Raw genomic sequence first — 24,191 nt, forward strand, 5'->3', positions numbered from 1 at the left:
GGCAAAATGTGTTGTGAACTGATAGTTGACACCTGCGGGGCAATACAAGTTTTTTTTAAACATGTGAATTGATAGTCGACAACCTGCAGGGCAATGAGAGTTTCTTAACACAAGGAAACAGTTGTGATGTGGTGTCGCAGTGTCGCCGGCGCGTTGTTATTTTTTCCCTGCAGGAACTGATGTCTTGAAAGGCAGCCATATAGAAACACCGTGGAAATTACATTCATGCCATCCATCTCTTTTGCCTCAGCTCTCTTCCCGCTGCCTGTGAATGGTTCCCAATGCATATTTGATGACACAGAGGTAGTTGCCCTTAAAACACTGCGCACACTCGCAGGAGAGAGACGAGTGAGTAATTGATATGCATTTTAATTTCCCCCAGTCCGGGCCCCTTAACATGCATCGGACGTGCTGAAGTGGAATGGTGGTGGCTGCCATTGCCCTTTTCACGGAGACGGCGGCGCGCTTAAGGTTCGCCGGACAATTTATTTGCCCGATGAGAGCATTTCCTATACGCTATCTGCACTCGCAGGTCAGCTTGAGCCCCTGCCACATTAAGCCATTTAGGCCTAGAATTATTTAATGCTTTAACTATTGAAAAATAGCAGATATACAAGCTCACAGCGCGGCACCGAGTGCCGCGCTGCGAGCTTGTAGATCTGCTATTTTTATTTATCATGATTTGTTTTTGCAAGTCTATGAATATATATGTAAAAGCGAACATTTGTAACTCAAATATTTGCTTCAGGGTGGTCCCTGGAACAACATATTTTGAGATGGGGGTCTGCGGCCAAATAAATGTAATTTTGGGGGTCCTTGACATGAAAAAGTTTGAGAACCGTTGATTTAGAGGAAGGATTTAGAAGTCGGGTCAAAGATCGGGTCAAGGATATTCAAAGACTTGCACACATTTTCAGGATTTTTCAAAAATAGCAGATCTACAAGCTCGCAGCGCGGCACTCGGTGCCGCGCTGTGAGCTTGTATATCTGCTATTTTTCAATAGTTAAAGCATAAAATAATGGTTAAAGTGGTTCAAATCTAACGCGACTCGGGCGCGTTCCAGGTATTTGAGTGTTAAAAGATAGGGGGAGAGGAGGAGTATTGCCGAACCCGCGGTGGCTTTCGTTTAAGAGTTTAGCGTGGTTCATTTGACAGGAGAGCCAGGCCTGACGTGTATCCGCTCATCTGTAAAAACCTCAGACATTGAACAATTTAGTCCTCCTTGAGCTGTTTACCGAAAAGCGAGGTGATTAAATTTGTTCCAATCAGCCCATATAACCTTCCGGTCTCTGACCTACAAATAATTCCACTTGTTAGACCTTAGCTCCCACAGACTAGTTCAGAGCCCCTGTGGAGACCTGCAACAGTGCCCCCGTGGCGACCTAAAACCACAGGGCAAAAACAACCACACGTCTCGGTGATTATTGCACAGATAGCCCATTGTGTCTCCAAACACCAACAGTCATTTCAAACCCAGTGGTGGAAAAAAGTACTCACATGTTGCACTTAAGTAAAAGTATCAATACTGCAATGTAGATGTACTCCGTTACAAGTAAAAGTCCGGAATTCAAAATGTACTTGAGTAAAAGCATGAAAGTATTGGCATCAAAATGTACTTAAAGTACCAAAAGTAAAAGTACAAAAAGCAGATCTACAAGCTCACAACGCGCTGCATCGCGACGCGTTGTGATCTTGTAGATCGGCTATTTTCAAATAGCCACGGTATAAAATAGGGCTAAAGTGGTTAATGTATGTTTTATAATATAATCATTTATATTTGCAAAGTAACTAGGAACTAAAGTTTTCAAATACTTGTAGTGGAGTAAAAGTACAATATTTGCCTCTGGGATGTAGTGGAGTAAAAGTAAAAATACTGAAAACTGGAAATGCTCAAATAAAGTACAAATACCCCCAAATTGTACTTAAGTATAGTACTTAAAGGGGAAGACCACCCATTTTCAATATTGAACTGTGTACAACTTGATGACATCACACATTGTACTTTACAACAAACCCCAAAATCAATCCTCCAGATCTAGGCAACACAGAAGGGGGGGAACTTTTTTTCTATTTCCACACAACTCCTCTAAGGTATATTAATGACATATTTCAATATTGAAAATGGGTGGTATTCCCCTTTAAGTAAATGTACTTAGTTACTTTACACCACGGTCTCTCCCCCTCCCAGTTCTGAGAACCAATCTAACAAAACCTAACTTCTCCCGCAGTTGTTTTCCACTAGCCAGAGGAACTATAAGCAGTTGTTTTCCACTAGCCAGAGGAACTATAAGCAGTTGTTTTCCACTAGCCAGAGGAACTATAAGCAGTTGTTTTCCACTAGCCAGAGGAACTATAAGCAAACTTGTCTGTCTCGCGTTATCTCGGCATTTCCATCATGCCCGGCTCTCCGAGGCAGCCCGCGACAGGATATTGATGGGGCCTCTTCTCCAGAGCGACCCCAAAAAACTCTCCCAACCCCATCCCTTTCTCCTCGCCCGTCCTCCTTTTATGCCCCCTTCCAGGGGTGTCGCACCAAATTCTGGGCCCTGGGTACAAGGATTCACTCACATGTTGTGCTTTGACTATTGAAAAATAGCAGATATACAAGCTCGATCTGCTATTTTTGAAAAGTCTTGAACATGTGTGCAAGTCTTTGAATATGTTTCTATGTCAGTGGTGCTCAAACTTTTTCATGTGAAGGACCCCCAAAATGATATGTATTTGGCCACGGACCCCCATCTCAAAATATTTTGTTCCAAGGACCCCCCCAGAAGCAAAATTTTAGTTACAAATGTTCGCTTAAAAAAAAAATACATAAATTCAAACTTTTGCACACATTTTCAAAAATAGCAGATTTACAAGCTCACAGCGCGGCTCGCAGCGCGGCACTCGGTGCCGCGCTGTGAGCTTGTATATCTGCTATTTTACAATAGCTAAAGTATAAAATAATTCCAGGCCCCTCCACCTTGGGCCCTGTAACTCAGTCCCCCCCCCCCCCCCCCCCCCTTTTGTGACGCCCCTGCCCCCTTCCTTTCCCTTCCCTTGTCCCATTTCAGCCCAGCACATCCATCCCCCGCCACGGGGCAGAAGAGTTCAAACTCCTAGCGGAGTAGAGAGAGCTTGTCTGGCTCTTCTGTCAGCCGTCTCTGCCCCTCTCTGGAGACCAGCACAGTTCAGATGTCAGAGCTGGGGGGTGATTGGAAAGCAACCTAGTCTCAAAGCCGGAAAGGGTGGCGCGTCTGGCGCTCTGTTAACCTAAGTGAGCGGCTGTCACACATTTTTGTTAGCATCGACACTTTTCTTTGGGCGGCCCTTTGCGTAGAGGGATTGCTTCTCGTGGGTGAGGAGATTGTTGTTGTCGGGGGGTGGTGGGGGGGACTGTGCTCTGCCCCCGAGGATGGTAGACTGGCAGGGCCCCCTTGTGCACTCCTGCTTCATTTCTTAAAAAAAAGACGGGAGGGCACTAGCTGGCACTGGAACTGGCCGGTTCTGACGGATTTGAATAGGAAAACGAAAAGATGTGACTTTATCAACGCTTCAGGGTAGACAGCTGTGAGCAGGCACATGCACACATAGACGTGAAAGGGGGCTTGAGCCACTGCCCTTTTATCCGTCTGTAAAAAAAAGTGCCCTCTCCAGACAATGAATGCAGTTTTTACTGTGGTGAAAGAAATGCAAATGCCCTCTTGCCATGCCATACCTGAAGGCAGCATTCAAGAGAATTGCCTTGTCCAAACTCTCCTGAACACGAATGCATCATCTTATGTTGAAAGAATTGCCCTCACTGTGTAGAAATCCATGCCGTATGCTAAATCTCCAGTATTCCTTTTTTAATGCTTAGTTTAGTGTGGTATCAAGTACTGAAAATAGCCGACCTCCAAGCTCGCAACGCGTCGCGCTGCGACGCGTTGTGAGCTTGGAGGCTCACCTGTATAAGCGCACTTATACAGGTTATCGTGGTGTGTGGGGAGACGGGAAGAGAAGCGTGCGCCGCGGCCCGTCTCGGAGACGATGCCGCGTCTTGATAGCGAGTGCGACTCAATACCTCAGCGAGAGACAGGAAATCTTTCCCCTAATCCTCTAATGTGATGAGAGAACCGAGGGGCCTCTTAGAAGCAGAAGCATTGCATACACGCACACATATACTCGGTCATGCTCCCATCCACCATAAGTCTCTCTCTCTCTCTCTCTCTCTCTCTCTCTCTCTCTCTCTTTTCATGTTCTCTTACATCCTGTGAGCCTCTCATGTTCACCATGTTTCTCCCCTATATAATATATCCTACACTTCACATTTCCTTTCATCCATACGGTTCCTCTCTCCACCCCGGTCCTTTGCCTTCATCCCCCTCAACGTCCATGTCCAGGGGTGTCGCACCAAAATTCGGGGCCCTGGGTTCAGGGATTCACTGTGGGCCCCCCATGAATGTTCTTCATAGGGGCATTATTTTGTCCTTTAACTATATTGGAAAAATAGCAGACAAGCTCACAGCGCGCGCCGAGTTTGTAGATCTGCTATTTTAGATTTTTCTTTTTAAATTTGTCTTTGAATATTTCAAATCCTTCTAAGGTTTTTTTTTTTGAAAAATCTATGTTTCTATGTCAGTGGTGCTCAAACCTTTTCACGTCAAGGACCCCCAAAATGATATGTATTTGGCCACGGAGCCCCATCTCAAAACATTTAGTTCCAGGGTCCCACCAGAAGCAAAATTTTAGTTACAAACGCATAATATTCAAAGATTTGCACACATTTTCACGACTTTTCAAAAATAGCAGATCTACGAGCTCACAGTGCGGCACTCGGTGCCGCGCTGCGAGCTTGTATATCTGCTTGTATATCTGCAATAGCTAAAGTATAAAATAATTAAGGCCCCTCCACCTTGGGCCCTAGTAACTCAGTCCCACTACCCCCCCCCCCCCCCCCCAACCCTTGTGACGCCCCTGTCCATTTCTCTCCTCCCCGTCTTCATCAGCCCTTCCTCGTCATGCTGTCTGAGCTCTCTCTGTCCATCTCCGCCGCTGCGCTGACCGAGAGATGAAAGCAAAAGAGGATTTCCAGCCCCACTCCTCCTCCTCCTTCCGCAGCATCCAACAAAAATCACACTGTGTACGCCGTTTATAGGATAAAGAGCTTAGATATTAAACATATTATAGCCGTACAAAATTGTCATGCTGGTGTTATATATCGCCCGAGGCCGTTTGATGATGCATCCTTCAACTTCGGGCAGACTGTTACGCTTGCTTAGTTACCCTGTGCTGCATATAGCAGATCTACAAGCTCACACGTCGCGCTGTAAGCGCCGTGCGCCGTGAGCTTGCGGATTCGTCTCGATATAGAACACGACCACTCATAGGAGATTCATATGAGCTGCAAGGCATTTGTATTCATTCAAAGCTGCTGCTTTACACAACAGAATACAGATGCCCCCGTATATATCTTCACTGTCGGGCAGAAACCTCGTATCTCCAAGTTTTAAATTTGTACGTTTTTTTCACCAAGTAAAGCCCTGCTTCATCATACAAGGCTGTTGCACAAAAGTAGTGAAAACAGCCGATCTACAAGCACACAACGCCTCGCGGTGTGAGGTGTTGTGTGCTTGTAGATCCGCTATTTTCACTAGTTTAGTTCATTTTTAAAATTATAAATACAAAACGAACGGTGTTGGACATACAAGGTTTCCACCCGTCAACGACGATATAGTATACAGGTTATACGCATGCTTTCATATACATGAGGCAGATGGGTCTTTTCTGCTCGAGGGGTGGGCGTGTTTTCTTTTCAGATGTTGTAGTCAAATGAAAAGCTACCCAAGCCTGCGCCCGTAATCCCCGCCGACAGCCACGCAATCACTGATTCGTGAACCTCAAGCATGTGCTGAATGGCAAACAAGCCCCGAACATCCGAACCAGGGCCCCGCTAGATAGGAAGATCTGTTGAGCTAGCCAGGGGCGTCACAAGAGGGGGGAAAGAGTTACTAGGGCCCAAGGTGGAGGGGCCTTATTTATTTTATACTTTAGCTATTGAAAAATAGCAGATATACAAGCTTACAGCGCGGCACCGAGTGCCGCGCTGTGAGCTTGTCGTGAAACTGTGTGCAAACCTTTAAATATATTTTTTAAGCGAACTTTTGTAACTAAAAATTCCCTGGAACTATTTTTTTTTTGATGAGGCCAAATACATATCATTTTGGGTGTCCTTCACATGAAAAAGTTTGAGTGTCACTTACATAGAACATTTGTTTAAAAAAAACAAAAACACAGACGGATTTGAAATATTCAAAGACTGCACAAATTGTCTTGATTTAAAAAAAATAGCAGATCTACGAGCTCGCTGTGAACTTGTAGACCTGCTATTTTTTCAATAGTTAAAGCACAAAATAATGCGTTCCCACTTCCCAGTCTAAATGGGTTAAACCCCCTCCTCCCCCTATGAAGAACATTCATGGGGGGCCCGCAGTGAATACTTGTACCCAGGGCCCAGAATTTGGTGCAACACCCCTGGAGCTAGCCCAAGGTCATTGGTCCTCCCACATCCACAGTAAATCCAAAGAAATCTCTATTCAGAACCAGGTAGCCATATCAGTCATTTAGATAGGCTGTGGAGTTTGAAAATAAATAAAAAAAGAAAGATGATTGTTATGATAAGGGGTTAGGGATATGCCCGGGATATAGTACGTGATAATTACTGTTTTCGCAGGCGGACATGCGGAACCTGGAACAGATTGGAAATTGGATTGTAGGTTTAGCTGAAATCACTCCCCCTATCCCTCATCCATACCGATCGTGACTCCGCGAGGGTCTGGAGTGGAACTTTTCATGACATTTTCAGGATTAGATTTAGGTTTTTGCGAAAACAAATGTTGTAACGTCGGCCTGCCTTGACCCCCCCGATGAACTCCATCAGGCTTCTTCACCCTAATAGGACGAGGATTGTATCCCAGCGGCGCCGATATGGTTTCGGTTCGGTTGTGTCTGATTTGTTTTGTTTTGTTTAGCCACAGTAATGTGAGACACCCTCCCTTTCTCTGTGTGTGAGTGTTACAGAAACACACTGTTATGTGTCTCTCCTCCAGAGTGTGTGAGTGTCTGACTCCAGGGACGTGCTGGGCCCCTGATTCAGCCCGGGAAAAAGAGTTGCAGAGGCCCTCATTGCGCTCTATGGAGAGAGATCTCTCTCTATAGCGCTGCTGCTGCTACTCAAAGATTTGCCATTTCAGATCATGACAAGTGACAAGCCAGTGGGCCAATTACATGAGTTATATTTCGTCGTTGTCGGGTGGAAACCTTGTACGTCCAAAACCGTTTGTTTTGTATTTATCATTTTAAAAATGATTTAAACTAGTGAAAACAGCCGATCTATAAGCACACAACGCCTCGCACCGCGAGGCGTTGTGTGCTTGTAGATCTGCTGTTTTTACTACTTTTGTGCGACGGCCTTGTATGATGAAGCAAGGCATTGCTTTGCGAAAAAAAAAATACAAATTTGAAACTTGGAGATACGAGGTTTCTGCCCAACAGAGACGATTTACTTTTTTTTGACGCCCAGCCCCCAAAATGGAACGAAGGCCGACATTTTTTCCCAGTGGCCAGCACGTCCCTGTACAGAAACACACTTTTATGTGTCTCTCCTCCAGAGTGTGTGAGTGTCTGACTCGCACAATCTGATGCTATGCCCCAACCAGTGGTGAAAAAGCACTGGCATTAAAAGTATCAATACCACAATCTCGAAATACTCTGTTACAAGAAAAAGTCTGGCATTTAAAACGCAGTGCACGCACGCACAGTCACGCCTTCCTTGTACCCCCTGCCAAAACTGGGCTCCAGCCTGCTCGCGGCCATCCAATTTGCACTTTTAATTCCAAACAAACATTTAACCACATTGACCCTGTTAGCCTATAATATCCCTTTTTTGGAGGCATGTCATTATAAGCAGAAAATGTACACAAAACACTTAAAAAACAGTATTTGCCACTTTTGTTTCCACAAGCGCGCAACCCCCACCCGTTCGCTCAGATCAGCCAACACAGGGATGCTGACAGAACCCTCGCTAAAATCCCCGGGACAAAAATCCACTCGTCCTAGACAATTTGCTCTCCTGGCCCCCAAACTGTGGAATAAACTCCCTGTCGCACTTAGAATTACAGACTCACTCCCTAGCTTCCGCCGTGGACTGAAGACGCACCTCTTCAGACTCCACCTAAGACCCATAACATTACTGTAACACTCATTGTCTCATTTTTAGGTTTTAGAAACGGTTTTTACTGATCAGGTGCATAGTCTACCTATGTTATTGTTTTTGTAGATTGATATTCCTATGCATTTGTTATATTGTTGTTGATGTACTGACATATTATCTTGCTTATTATGGTGATGTATTACCTGCTTATTGTAAGTCGCTTTGGATTAAAAGCGTCTGCTAAATGCCTAAACTGTAAACTGTAACAACGCATGGTGAATCGTGGCGTGTTTTAAGCTTCTCAGATCAGCGATTTCTAACCACTCATGGGGAGAGAAGCTGGAGTTAGTGGTCGTTCTCATGAAAATTCCAAGTGCGAGTTGATCAGCGGGTGATGATATTCAAGGCTTTTCTCATAGAAGCAGACATGCCCATTGATTTGATCCAGCAGGATGCCTCGCTGCATAACACATGGCCTGCAACCCCTATGTTGATGTACATAACTTATTGATTGTGGAGGCGAGGAAAATAGGGAGGTGATGCATCCATTTATTAAAGGTTTCGGCCTTCGTGACACGTTCTCGCTCAGCCGGGGCTCGCTTTTCAACCCCCTCGTCTTGTTAGATGCACTCAACTCGAGCCCGGCTTTCATTTTGTTGTGCTGTAGTAGTGTTTGCTGTAGAGGAGTAGGAGAGAGGCCCCAGTGTGACAGAAGATTGTCACTCATGAAGAAGCCGGGTAGGAGGATTTTGGCGCCAGGCGGAGGCTTAAGCTAGATGAGTTTCCAGCTTGAGATGGGGATGCACAGCCACGCGCACGCGCACACACACACACACACACTCACACACACGCACGTTACCAGAGCCGCTGTCTGTCCACAGTAATCATAAGCACTGGGTGTATCATCCATGCGTGGCCCGGCCTCACGCAAGCTAGCCGAGGGAACACACACACACACACACACACACACACACACACACACACACACACACACACACACACACACACACACACACACACACACACACACACACACACACGCCATGTCTGATCTAATAAATAGATACCTATTTCCTCCCGCGAGGGAAATTCAGTATTTTCAGCCCAACCCAGCTGATTCGCTGCCCACAAGGAGAGCGTGAGCAATTAGGGGGTTAGGAGTCTTGCTCAGGGACACACATCGACATTGCTACCCTGGCCTGGAATCGAACCTGGGACAAACCGGGGGCTCCGTTTCCCCAGGCGGGGCTCCCTAACCATTCAGCTATGCCGCCCTTAATCTAACCTCCTGATCCCTTGACTCCCATCATTGCCATGGCAACCATCACTATCTACTGCACGCCCCCTCCTCCTCTTAAGCCCACCCTCTCCACACGCCCGCCACCACAAGCCGGCATGGCGATGAACCTTGAACGCGTCGTAGTGCGACACGTTGTGAGCTTGTAGATTTGCAATTTTCAGAGCAGAACACCCGGGTGCAGCCAAACACAAAGTGACTTGAAAAGTCAACCATAATTTTTCGTCACAGTTTTAGTACACCCTCTACATACCGTACAATACTTGCACATAATGTACAAAAATACGGTAACTTCGTTGGCAGTCAGTAAAACCCACGCAGGCTGGTCGCTTCGCCCCCGCGTTCACCTCTCCCCGCCTATACCGTTACGCACTTATCCTGACCCTAAACGAACCGCCTGGAGAGAAGTTGGTCTCGCGAGTCGCCTTGTTTTGAAAGAGTCTCCTGCTGCTGCATTTTTGATTATAAAAGTTTATTTATTTTTTTTTTTTTAATGGATGGAGGTGGTAAAAGAAAAAAATGGCCAGCTGTGTTTTTGAATGTTCCCACAGGGGCTGCCGGGCGGTGTCTCTCTGGGACTGAAAGTGGTTGGAGGGAAAACTTAGCGTGGAGTCTGTTTCTTTTTTTCTTTCTTTTTTTTCTTTTCTTTTTTTTTTCTTCTTATTTGCAGCAGCAGCCAGTGAGATTCAGCCTGGTTGTTGTTGTTCATTTGTTCTCAAACCTTTTCATGTCAAGCTCCCAAACTGTGGAACAACCTCCCCATCGCAGTTACAACTGCAGACTCACTCCCAGTTGTCCGCTGTAATCGACTCACCCACGGGTGTCACACTAAATTCTGGGCCCTGGGTACAAGGATTCACTACGGGCCCCCCGTGAATGTTCTTCATAGGGGGAGGGGGTTTAACCCATTTAGACTGGGAACATTATTTTGTGCTTTAGCTATTGAAAAATAGCAGATATAAAAGTTCACAGCGAGCTTGTAGATCTGCTAATTTTTTTTTAATCGTGAAAATTTGTGTGCACCACTGAAATAGAAACATAGGTTTTTTTGAAAAAAAAAATGTTTCTATGTCAGTGGTGCTCAAACTTTTTCATGTGAAGGACCCCCAAAATGATATGTATTTGGCCACGGACCCCCATCTCAAAGTATTTAGTTCTAGGGACCCCCCAGAATCAAAATTAGTTACAAATGTTCGCTTAAAAATACATATATTCAAAGATTTGCACACATTTTCACTACTTTTCAAAAAATAGCAGATCTGCCGCGCTGCGCTGCTATTTTTCAATACCAAAATATAAAATAAATGTTGTCAAGTAAAAGTACAACATTTGGATCCAAGATGTAGTGGAGTAAAAGTAAAAGTATTGGAAATTGGAAATACTCAAGTAAAGTACAAATACCTCAATATTGTACTTAAGCACATTACTTAAGAAAATGTACTTACTGTAGCTACTTTACACCACTGCCGTAGCGCTTGCCCTGGCCTCGGCGACCTGGCAGGTTTATGCAGAGGCTAAGATGTCATTAAGATAAGCAGGTTATGTAGACAGATGCATGCAGCTCATTGTTGACATGGCATCCTATAGCGTGTATAATCTCAATGTACAGATTATAGATTGTTGGATATTCTGCTGTTCTTGGTTTACTTATGATCCTAGATTATTATGTCAATGCATTCCATGTACGGTATTTGCCTTGTGCTGTCTTTGCTTATTGTAAATCGCTCTGGATTAAGAGCGTCTGCTAAATGCCTACATTGTAAATTGCAAATTGTTATGTCAAGAACCCCAGAATGTATGTATTTCGTCGCAGTCTCTCGTCTGAAAATATTTTTGTATCTGAGCACCCCTGTACAGGATTTGTGTGAACAAATCTACAAACTCACAATGTGCTGCACAGAATTGTGAGATGTGTAAAGTGATTTATTATGAATCATGCTTAGGCCTATATGTAGGCCTAGGTGGTGATGTAGCCTACGACTGGCAGCAGAGAAGAAGGGAATAATAATTATGAACATAAAAGTAGTCAATTTAGGCTAATCATTAAAATGACTATAGGCTCCACTACATCAGTCCATCAATATTTGCAAATAGAAAGGGGGGAAAAACACTTGTTTTCCCCCTGTTTTTATCACAGACGCCTATGTCTTGTAAGGCAGTCTGTCTTGGGAGTTCCAGTAACATTGTTTAACTATGAATTTCTTAAATTATCCTTTCATTATGTTGTTCTGGCCCGCCATCTAATGCTTTAGAAAAGAATTGGCCCATGGCCAAATCTAATTGCCGACCCCTGCTGTACACTAAATGTTTTGGCTCTGTATAATTTCTGCTCATAAGCGCTTCTATCACTGTTATGCCGATGACACTCAACTGTCCTCCCACCCCCTCTCCCCCCTCTCTGCCACTTAGGTGGAAGAGCGCATCGCTACATGTCTGGCTGACGTCTCACAGTGGATGTCCTCTCGCCACCTCCAGCTGAACCCAGACAAGACCGAGCTGCTCTTCTTCCCCGGTAAGTCCTGTCTCGTCATGTAGGATGATCACAACTCCCTGGTGGCTTTGGTTCCAACAGCCAAGAGCCTTGGTGTTGTCAGCTCTCATTCAAGAGCCTTGGTGTTGTCAGCTCTCATTCAAGAGCCTTGGTGTTGTCCTGGACAGTCAGCTCTCACACATTGCAGCGGTACTCTTAGGTCAGGGGTCTTCAACACTGGGTCCGGGACCCCTAGGGGGTCCTCAGAGTTACTACAGGGGGTCCTCCAAATCTTTGTGTGATAGAAACTAGTTTTTCCCCCTTTTTTATATTAACCCTAGCGTCCATATTCTGAGAACTTTAGCCAAAAATAGCCGATCTACAAGCTCACAACGCCTCGCGCTGCGAGGCGTTGCGAGGCGCTGTGAGCTTGTAGATCGGCTATGTTTGGCAAAGAGCTTTGGAGGGGGAAATGAGCAGACTAAGTACAGTGAAAGGTACATTTTATTAAGTATTGAGGGTTTAAATATCTGAAAACCCACATTGACATGAACCCAAAATATACTGAGGATCGTGCTGTCAAACAATGAAACTATATGGAATCTATGATAAGGTTTTGGGGGTCCCTGCTTCATCTCTCTCTCAACTAAGGGGTCCTTGGCCTAAAAAGGTTCAAGACCCCTGGTTTAACCCATTTAGGACGGGAACCCCTAAATTGTAACTATACCTTTCAGGACAGGAACCCCTTTTTGGGGTTCTTGTTGCTATGTACAGTACAGTACATAGCAACATATCGTCACAAAAAAAGACATGTTTGAGCTTATAATTCGGCTATTGTCAAACAGACGATGCTGTATATGGGGTTTAAAGTGGTTGACCTGATTTCGATGCTATATTAACTCATTTGGCTGGGGACCCCCTGGAACCCCTTCTAGACCCCTGGGGGTTCCCCGGGCGCCCACGTTTGTAGCTGACTACAAGCTGACTTATGGTTGTTGCAGCTAACAGGGCAACATTCTGAGTAGAAAGGCCATGGCTCTTTGCTCTGAAATGCTCCTCTTCCTCCCGACACCACTACACGCCGCCCCAGGAGACCGTTACATTCTGTCTGAAAAGCCTTTCAAACCGTGCAAGGGACTACTAGACATGCATGAACTTGAAAGATTTTTGAGAGATGGATATCATCACTGCCGGGTGGAAACATCTTATGAACAGTCAGGGGCGTCACACACTGGGGGGGGGGGGGGGGGACTGAGTTACTAGGGCCCAAGGTGGAGGGGCCTTAATTATTTAGCTATTGAAAAATAGCAGATCTACAAGCTCGCAGCGCGGCACTCGTGCCGCGCTGTGAGCTTGTAGATCTGCTATTTTTGAAAAGTCATGAAAACGTGTGCAAATCTTTTAATGTATTTTTTTACATTTGTAACTCAAATTTTTCTTATGGGGGGTCCCTGCAACTAAATATTTTCATATGGGTAATCATTTTGGGGTTCCTTCACATGAAAAGGTTTGAGCACCACTGACATAGAAACATAGGTTTTTCCAAAAACCTTTGAAGGTTTTGAAATATACAAAGACTTGCACAAATTTGATGATTTAAAAAAAATAGCAGATCTACAAGCTCGCGCTGTGAGCTTGTATACAGTATCCGCTATTTTTCAATGGTTAAAGCACGAAATGGGAGTGAATAATCCTTGTACCCAGGGCCCAGAATTTGGTGCGACACCCCTGTGAACAGTGGTTTTAAAATCTGTAGGAGCAGTGTCCAAAAATGTGTTTTGCAAGAATCGGCCTCATGGTGGCGCTAGAAGAGGGCCATGTGAGAAATGAGGGGTGGAGGTTGTGGTTTGGCAGCCAAGGAGTGTGTGTGAAAACTTTGGCATTGATAGGGGCAACGGTGGCGGAGATATGAGAAGGGGTGAGAAGTGTGATGTGACGTGACTGACTGACTGACTGACTGACTGACTGACTGACTGACTGACTGACAGACTGACAGCCGGTGGAGGTTTTGATAGTAACTACAAAAAAATCGAAAATGTTTTAAATATGGAGATACAAGGTTTCAGCCATACGTCAGCAATGATAACTTGATAAGTACTGTACGCTTTGTGAAGAAGTTAAGGAAACTCTTAACTATGTTGCAGATTTAAAGTACATGTTTTTTTACCGGTGTCATATGAGGAAGCTCTGCTGCACACAAAGGCTTTTCTTTTGAATCATACCTGACGTGGCATTTACCACCAGGCAGTGTATAACAGCTTTAATGAAGTTACGTGGGTTGGTAAAATGTCATAATTTAAGACATGTCGCTGTGTTGTTTTTAAAGGTGAGCCGAGGTAAGAATTTGTGCACGATTATACAGCTTGAGGAGGGAAAAACTGTTGCTTGCCATTTCCTTGCCAGCCAACGTAAAAACGTACAATACTGGTCTTTGAAGTAGAAGTGCAGGAGACGCGCCTACGCTTTGGAATACCTGTACAGAAGAATTTGTTATTAACAACGGTGAATATCTGCAATCTAAGACCTCCGTGCAGGCAGAGAAAGATCTCTGTTCGTGAATATTATAGGCTTTGTTCAATCATATGGCAGGCAAATCAAATGTGTTCCTCAGATATGATCTTTAAGGCTGACTGTCCACGCTGTTATTTGCACGTTATCGATCGGAATTGTGCATAAGCCTTTCTGCATCGGTTGCCGTGGTAACATAACAACGTACAGTAGGCATGAGTAATGCTTAAATATAAATCTGTCTCCGGTGTCTTGAGTGTGCAGCCTAAGACACGTTTTTGAAAATCTGACTTGAATTGCATTTCAAAACCACCTAGGAACGTGGTTCCAATCTGATTAGCAAAAATGGGTTTCCATGTTTAGTTTTTTTCAAACATGCTCTGAATAGGCCATGACTAATAAGTATAAGTATTCTGAGGCACCCCTGGGCTTGCGTCACAGCACCCTAGGGTGCCATGACTAGGGATGCGGTATCGGTACTCGTGGTATCGGTACTCGCCCCGATACCGGCCTATTTTGCGGTATCGGTACTCGTCCGATACTGCTCACAAAGCGCCCGAGTACCCTGTGTGTTCCGCCACTTCGCCTTTCTCTCTCTCTCTCTTAAAGTATCAAAAGTAAAAATACAGAATGTTTGAGCATAGCAGATCTAGAAGATCATGCACAGTACAGGAATTTTCAAAAAAAGTGAAATGTGTGGCAGTTGTGCCATGTTCTGGGAAAGCAATGCAATTTAATGTGTTATATACAGCCAGAAAGTGAGGAACATCTGATAAAAAAAAAAAAAGAAAAAAAAAAAACGTAATTTAAAGACATTTTGTATTATTAATTGTACTCGTATCGGTACTCGGTATCGGCGAGTACTCAAAATGAAGTACTCGTACTTGTACTCGGTCAGCAAAAAAGTGGTATCAGGACATCCCTAGCCATGACGGCATCCACTTTGAGAAACCCTGCCTTCTAGGGGTGCAACATATCGAACCAAATATCGAATACCGAACCGAAAGACGCTGTACCGAACCGAAAGACCCTGTACCGAACAATACAATACAATACCACTCCACACATCCACATTCCCCTGGAACCCCCTCAAGGACCCCAAGGGGCCTGCAGAGCCCACTTAGAGAACCACTACACTAGAGGTTGGGTCCCGTATTGTTCAAAGTTAAAACAAAGAAATATGTAGTTATAAAAGTACATTTATAAATCAAGGACATTTCTGTTTATTTTTTGTGTCGAAAAAGTATCGAACCGTGACACCAAAATATCAAACCGGACCGAGCTGCCACGGTGCTACTGGTACCATACCGGTACCAATACTGCAATGTAGATGTACTCTGTTACAAGTAAAAGTCAGGAATTCAAAATGTAAAAGTACGAAAGTATTGGCATCAAAATATTCTTAAAGTACCAAAAGGTAAATGTACAAAAATGTTTGAAAATAGCATATCTACAAACTCTTTTTGTTGAGCTTGTATAGATCGTCTATTTTCAAATAGCCTAGGCACAAAATAGAGCTAAAGTTGATTAATGTATGTTTTATAATATAATCATTGATATCTGCAATGTAGCTAGTAACTGAAGATTTTAAAATAAATGTAGTGGAGTAAAAGTACAGTATTTGGTTCCGAGATGTAGTGGAGCAGAAGTAAAAGTACCGAAATTACAGTACTTAAGTAAACCTACTTAGTTACTTTACTTCACTGATCAAGATCTGGCCGTTGGCTTTTGGCAGGAGCCGCCGCGTTGCCAGCGGTAGCGGTACCATTCTCCACAGCTGGCTGGAGGTAATGGGGAGGACGCCACGGTGCCCAGACCACGCTGGCAGCTCGGCCGCCATCTGCCCGCTAGTTTTTCACAAGCACAACATTTACCTAAGTGCGTCGCATGACTGATCGCAGACAGGTGTTCGTTAAAGTGGTTTTGCTGTTACATGTTTATTTACTTAAATAAGAGCGCAGACAGAATCTTCTGTGGAAAAATGACACGAAAATCAATCACGTTTCCTCCCGACGCCCTCACTTGTCTGTCAGAGATAAATTCCCCTCCTGCGCGTGCAAGTCTCTCTGAGGGTCGGCGAGTAAGTCTGGCACCCGGCCAGTCATTTTTTTCCTTTTCTTTTTTGTGCCATTAGATGGCGGGCCAGAACATAATCAAAGGCTAATTTAAGAAATTAATTGATTATTGATTCTTTTTAGCAGGCCTTCCTCGGATGTGTGACTGTAAGAATTGTCGATCGGCAAGCTCACAAGGGCGTGGCAGAATGTGTGCGACACCTGCGTGCAGCTACTTATAACTCTGGTGTATGACACACTCTCAACATTGAACAAAGTGTTTTTGCTTTCTTCAGGTGGGGACATTATAGCCTAAAAAAAAGAAAAAGAAGATTGAGAAAGAAAATAGTTTCTTTGTTTATTTCATATGATCAAAACATATTTTCTAAGGCAGGTGTCTTCAACAGGTGGCTCTTCAGAGTTAAGACAGGGAGGCCATCAAATCTTTGTGTGATAGGAACTTTGTTTTTACGTTAGGCAATTGAACCCTAGCATCCCTATTCTGAGGAGGACATTGGCCAGTGCAGATCTACTAAGTGCAGATCTACTAAGCTCACAACGCCTCGCGCTGCGAGCCGCTGTGAGCTTGTAGATTGTCTATTACCCTAACCCTAACCCAAGTACAGAGTTAAAGGACCGGTTCACCTCTGGGACAACCGAGTTATTTTTTTAGTTCAATCTGTGTTTTTAGATATTTTAGTATTTCAGCATGCTACAACTGGTCATATGATGCTTTGTAGCATGATATTGCATCATCTAATGCATCATATGATGCAAAATGCATCATATGATGCTTTGTAGCATGCTGAAATACTAAAATATCTAAAAACACAGATTGAACTCAATACATAACTCATAACATAATACACATTAACACGAATCTAACATGCACTGATGACAGTGCTGTTAAACCAGTCTATGAAGGTATCTATTATCTATGAAATAGTTTAATCTGCAACGCAATTTTATATAACATGTAGTTCCATGGCCAGATATTATTGCTAGTGGGCAAGTTCTGGCCGTAGAATTGCCTTTTTTTTCCCCTACCCCTTGTTTCACCGCTGAGCGACAGAAGCTCATTCTCAGCCTTATTTCCTATGTTGATGATTGTTTACTCTGTCCCCGTCTAGTCTATATCCCTTTATCTCACTGTTTCTTTCAAGCCTGATCTTCCCGTTATCTCCATCTTCTCTCTTCCCCATATCCTCCCACAGGGCGCACACACACACACATCAATCCATGTCGCATGATTATTATTACTGGGGGTGAACTCTTTCTTGTTAATGATATACTGTCGATAAAAACAAAATAAATATGCCCACACTCCCACTCGTAACGTTCCTCGCGGTGATTTGAAAAAGCCATCAGTGTGGCTTTGGCACTGCAGGATGGGAATCTAAATCTACTACCGTCGCTGATTTCTTTCGGAGGGGATCAGGCAGGCGCTTGGTGCTGTGAATGAACTCAATTTGTGACACAGGGCGTACGTGATCGCCGCTGTCGGGTGGAAACCTTGTATGATCGAAACTATTACTTTTCAGGAAATGGAGAAAAAGAAATGAACCTGTGTTCCATTGGATTTAATTAAGGGGTCTTCAACAGGGGGTCCGGAACCCCTAGGGGGTCCTCAGAGTTACCACAGGGGGTCCTCCAAATCTTTGTGTGATAGGAAAAAAAGAAAATCTCCTTTTTTATATTAACCACTTGATCCCTAGTGCCCATATTCTGAGAACTTTAGCCAAAAATAGCAGATCTTCAAGCTGGTAGATTGGCTATTTTCTGCAAAGAGGTCTGGTGTAGAGGGGAAAAAGAGCAGACTAAGTACAGAGTGAAAGGTCAAGTTTATTAAGTATTGACGGTTCAAGTAGTTAAATATCTGAAAACACAAATTGACATGAATCCAAAATACACTGGCGATTGTGCTGTCAAACGATGAAACTATATGGAATATATGAAAAGGTTGTGGGGGTCCCTGCTTCATCTCTCTCTCAACTAAGGGGTCCTCTGCCTGAAGACGTGAAGACCCCTGTCTTAGTGGTTTTTGACAATTTGATCCATAATAATTCAAATCAATTAAAACCCCCGCATAAGAGCATGAGCCGATCACAATGAAATGTCATGTTTATCATCGCCTGCCTTTTAACCTTGCACACACACAGATGCAAGATGTAGACTAACAGATGGCGAAGTTAAACATTTGTTCACACTTTGCTCCGGGGTTGTGAAGACACCAGCTACACGACTACAGACTTTACCAAGTCTAAATAAAACAGGACGCAGTCTAATGAGTGACTTAGAGTAGAAAGGCGCTATATAAATATGAGCTATTATTATAATGGCGTGGCTTCCCTGTGTAACTGAACGTTATCTCGCATAGTTATCTGTTTAACTGGCTACAAAGCACCACATAATAATAGCTGACATCTTAAAATGTAAATCGTTGAAAGCGTTTATTCAGCCTTACCTCAGTTTATTGTCACATCAAAGCATGGGGTGGAAAAAAAAATCTGCACAAGCTTCCATGAATTGCACTTACAAAAGATGATCATAAGGAAAGGAGAATGTAAAAAAATACATAACAAAACAATCTGGTGTACAAAAAAATAATAATCATAAGTCAGAGTACCTGAGTCTCGTTTGCAAGTGATAAACATCCCTTATCACGAATATCACAAATTAAATGTGTGGGAATGGAGTATATTCACAATCAGAGTCGTGTACTGTATTATGCTCCCAAGAACATCAGACTTCCCACACCTTCTGATTATGAACAATAAGGCCCTCACAACGCTTAGCACTTTCGATAACAAAGGGGCTCCTTGTCACTGCGTGTACTCCTATGGGCAGCGGGGAATGCTGAGCGGGAGGAGTAGCCTAGTGTGAGGAATTCATTGGCAAAGTTTAATGGACAACTTTATTTTTTTTCAACAAGGGTTCATATTTTAGATTGTAATTAGAGAAAAGAAAAGATCAATGTTTTCATTTACTACTTTCTATCGCTTTAGCCATTTTAGTATTTTTATTTTCAGTGGTTGGGGGCATGCGTACAAGTGGCTAAATATGTCTTTTTAGAAACAATAAGCTGACAATTTCTTTTTTACTATTTATACCAGCCAGCATAAGTCACATCTGCCCATGAAAGATTGCAGTGCATCTTGGGAATGGGCTTATTGTATCTAAAATACATATTTAGCCACCAACCTGGGGGCATGCATGCAAATCAAAATTGTTAAAATCACTAAAACGATAGAAAGAATAAATGAAAACATTTTAACACTTATCCTTTCTTTTCTCTAATGACTATCTAAAATATGAACCCTCGTTTTAAAAAAACAAAGTTGTCCTTTAAGGTGGGAAAAAAAGGAAAGATGAAGTAATGCACATGTAATGGTAGTGAAGGGTATTCACAGACATGTCATACAGTCAGTGATAGTCCCTGAGCAGGGGTGTCACACCATATTCTGGGCCCTGGGTACAAGGATTCACTGCGGGCCCCGCATAAATGTTCTTCATGGGGGAGGGGGTTTAACCCATTTAGACTGGGAACGCATTATTACGCATTATTTTGTGCTTTAACTATTGAAAAACAGCAGATATACAAGCTCACAGCGCGGCACCGAGTGCCGCACTGCGAGCTTGTAGATCAGCTTTGGAAAAATCTAGAAAATTTGTGCAAGTCTTTGAATATTTTTGACCCGATTCTATGTCTTCTAAATCCTTCTAAGGTTTTTGGTAAAATCTATGTTTCTATGTCAGTGGTGCTCAAACATCTTCATGTGAAGGACCCCCAAAATGATATGTACATATTTGGCCACAGACCCCCATCTCAAAATATTTTGTTCCAGGGACCCCCCAGAAGCAAAATTTTAGTTACAAATGTTTTCTGAAAAAATGGCTGCTATTTTTCAATAGCTAAAGTATACAATAAATAAGGCCCCTCCACCTTGGGCCCTGGTAACTCAGTCCCATTGAGTGTGACGCCCCTGTCCCTGAGTAACGGACTGTGTCGCTGGGACTGACATGGGCGGCAGCCAGGCAGCCAGGGCTCAGTGGCTGTCTAGCAGCCTGACAGCCTATTTGTCCTTAGTCTTTCCATTATGTTTTTGATACAGTGCTTTGATACAGCGCTACTGTCTGCCAGATGGAAGCATCATGGTTATCAGGTTATGGCTGGGGTGGTAATGGCCCTAGAACATACAGTACATGGGCAACTGGCGGCCCGGGGGCCACATGCGGCCCCCATCTTCACAGTTTACAGTTTAGGCATTTAGCAGACGCTTTTAATCCAAAGCGATTTAGAATAAGGAGGTGAAACACATCACTATAATAAGCAAGATAATATGTCAGTACATTAACCACAATGGTTACACTTTATATTAAAGTCGCCAACAATATAAAAATGCATAGGAATATCAATCTGGAAAAACAATAACATAGGTAGACCACGCACCTAATCAGTAAAACACTTCTAGAACCTAAAAATGCTATCTACCGTAGCTTCATGTATGGTCAATGCGGCCCGTAGCAATACTGATATATTATTGGTTTCAGCTGTTATAATTCCAAACGTGCCAACATGACCAGCTTTAATTATTTCAGTCTACTGTATATTAGTATCTTGATGACTAGTAGAAAAATACTTTTCCTGAATACTTTTCAGGAAGCTCAAAATGTGTTGCAGTGCGATGCGTTTTGAGCGTGTAGATCTGCTATTTTTGACTGTATATGCATTGTGGCCCCCTGGAGTCTGCGTTAAAATATAGTGGCCCTCTCCAGCATCAAAGTTGCCCACCCCTGCCCTAGAATGTCTGTGATGTGACATACATGTCATGGATTCCATATACACAGCCATAGATCGGTCCTATCCCCGTTCGTTTAGTGGACTGATCTCGGCGGCCTTTATTTGTGTCTCGTTGCGTGTGTACTCACCTATTATTGAGAAGTACACCAATTATTGGTGAGTACACTCCAAGTAATTACTGTGTCAGATATTGTAGTTTTCATATCCATTTGAAAGTTCTGGCAGAAAACGTGTGTTTAGTAAAATATCTCCACTTTTCCACGGACAATGCTGATCTGAACATATCGTCGTTGTCGGGTGGAAACCTTGTATCTCCCAAGTTTCAAATTTGTACGTTCTTTCGCAAAGTAAAGCCCTGCTTCATTGTACAAGGCCGTCCGTTGCACAAAAGTAGTGAAAACAGCAGATCTACAAGCACACAACGCCTCGCACCGCGAGGCGTTGTGTGCTTGTAGATCGGCTGTTTTCACTAGTTTAAATCATTTTTAAAATGCAAAACGAACGGTTTTGGACATACAAGGTTTTCACCTGACAACAACGATATGCAAACTTCCTTTGGGAACAGTTGATGTTTGGGAAGCACAAACGTATGGGGCACACAATTGACAGGTGCGTTGCAATTGGCCTGAAGCAATTAATCACACCATCTGGCAATTGTGTGCCCCATACATGTGTGCTTCCCAAAGTAATTCCTGATATGTTCATTTCTGAAATCATCCAACGCACTGCTTGTTGTATGATAAGCAGTGGTTATCCAGAAATCCAGCAATCCCTTTGCTGTAAATGGATGTTTTCATTTCATTTCAATCCTTCTCCCGAAGGATTATGGGAATTTGAGTTTTTGCATCAGTGCAGAGTACCGCGTAGACCACACGCAAGGAAACGTTTCCAAATGGACCCTTTACAGGTCTGTAACTCTTGAGAGTGTGCAGATGGAACCAAATGGACCCTTAAAGTAGGACTGTCATCTAAAGGGGTACTGTCACTTTAAAAAGTAAATTTAAAATATTAGTTAATTTGTTTATGATGTCATTTTGAGAATGCACAATTATAAGCCAATCAAATTAATTGACTGTACTTAGACTACTTACTGTACTGGTCAGCTGTTGTTGGGGGGCGAGGGGAAGATTACATTGTGACATGAGTTTCAGACTATTTCAGACCGTTTTCAGAGAGACCACATGACCTACTGTATATCATGCTATTATAATTTCAGGGCGTGTCAGCGGGCCTTGGCTTTAAGGTTCCATTTGGTTCCATCTGTACACTCTCAGAGTTATGGGAGAATCACTGGTATACAGCATGTCCTGGCGGGAGAGACGCTCACCTCCCACAATGCACCGGGCCATCTGCATGACCCTCGCTGTCGAGGCCGCTGCGGATCCCATGCGAGCAGAATGCTTTCCTCCTAGCTGCGGTACTTTATGCAGTACTTCTGCTCCACTACATCTCAGTGGCAAATACTGAGATGTACACAAATCCTGAAAATGATTTACCTCTGGGCTTCATAGAATAGCCTAAAGCGATCCTTTCTCCCTTAATAAGGCTTGTTAATATTAGAATACACTGCAACCAGCATCATTGAATAATAAGGAGAGAATCATTCTGCCCTTGACAATAAACAATCCTAATGTTTGAATGCTGTACACACGCAGACATGGAGCAAAAACAATAAAAATACAAATTACTTTTTGACTTTCCCTGGTGTGAGTCGACTTGTCAACTTTTTGGTTAATGCCCTACACCACGTTACTTTTTCATTTTATACTTGTCTATTCAACTGTAGATCAAATAGTCATTTTCAGCAGCACTTGCGTAAGGAGACTCGAGGTCAAATCTGTGGTAGAATGGGAAAGAAACCTGCAACGAAGCTTGGCCTTGCACTTGTTATGAACTGTACAGGACGCAGATACAGTACATTATACTTGTTATGAACTGTACAGGACGCAGATACAGTACATGCGGAACGAGGCCGACGGAGACACAGACAAAAACCTGCGCTAGACGGCTTGGCCCCCGTTGGCGCGCCATGCCGTAAAAAATGGATTTGTGAGGTTACACATGATCATGCAAAGTAATTGCCAACAGCAGTAGCATTAATGCTTGCCTGCTGTCCAAATGACCCTGGCTCGGGCGGACGGGAGGCTGACTGATAAACTCCGCTAATCTGTACTCTCTCTGCACATACTCTCTGTGTGCATAAATGTATCATTATCAAAGTCCATAAGAGCACAGTTTACTCACACATCCACCGCCAAGGGTAATTGTTGATGTTCAGCTTTTTAATAATAATCAGCCGCCGACCCGTTCGTATCAAGATAACCTTGGCTCCTGTACAGCATTCAGCAACACGTTGTATGCTCTGTGATTCCCCTTTCATATTTTATCCCCCCCCTGACAGTATTGCTTCTCACTTGCGCTATTCACTGGCAAAACTGTTAATTTACCAGATGTGTGGCAGGGGAATTGACACGTTTTACATAGAACAGTGGTGTTCAACGTGGGGCCCGCGGCCCCCAGGAGGACAGCCAGGGTGTGCTTGGGGGGCCCAGTGTTGGAAAGGAGAGGAAAATGCAAGAAAAAAGCATCAATCATTTTCAAAACACTTTAAAAAATGGCACAGAAATGGATCAAAATGCTGAGCTGTGGCACTTAGACAGCTAACTGGCAGATATTGCAAGTGGGCCCCCAAATAATTGCCAACAAAAAAGTGGTCAGACGCTTTTGAGATTTTCCAAGTGGGCTCTGATCCAGAAAAGGTTTAGAAGATTGGTGGAAGAAACTATACTCACATTTTGTATGTCAGTAAAAGTATCAATACCACAGTGTAGAAATACACTAGTGTTACAAGTAAAAGTACCAGTATTCAAATACAAAAGTATTTGGC

General features: G+C 43.6%; 1 protein-coding gene across 1 annotated transcript in view; it reads left to right on the plus strand.

Moving 5' to 3' along the window:
• Positions 1–5,033: 5,033 nt before the first annotated feature.
• plxnb2b (plexin b2b) overlaps positions 5,034–24,191 on the plus strand; it is a gene marked incomplete at both ends in the record, with an annotated part of 194,558 nt that continues 175,400 nt past the window's right edge. The window contains 2 exons of the mRNA XM_080737057.1: positions 5,034–5,105; positions 11,881–11,983. Coding sequence (XP_080593183.1) covers positions 5,034–5,105; positions 11,881–11,983 — 175 coding nt within the window. The remainder of the gene's footprint in view (positions 5,106–11,880; positions 11,984–24,191) is intronic.

The sequence above is a fragment of the Nannobrachium achirus genome, assembly GCF_963921795.1.
Source record: "Nannobrachium achirus genome assembly, chromosome: 11".
NCBI lineage: Eukaryota > Metazoa > Chordata > Actinopteri > Myctophiformes > Myctophidae > Nannobrachium > Nannobrachium achirus.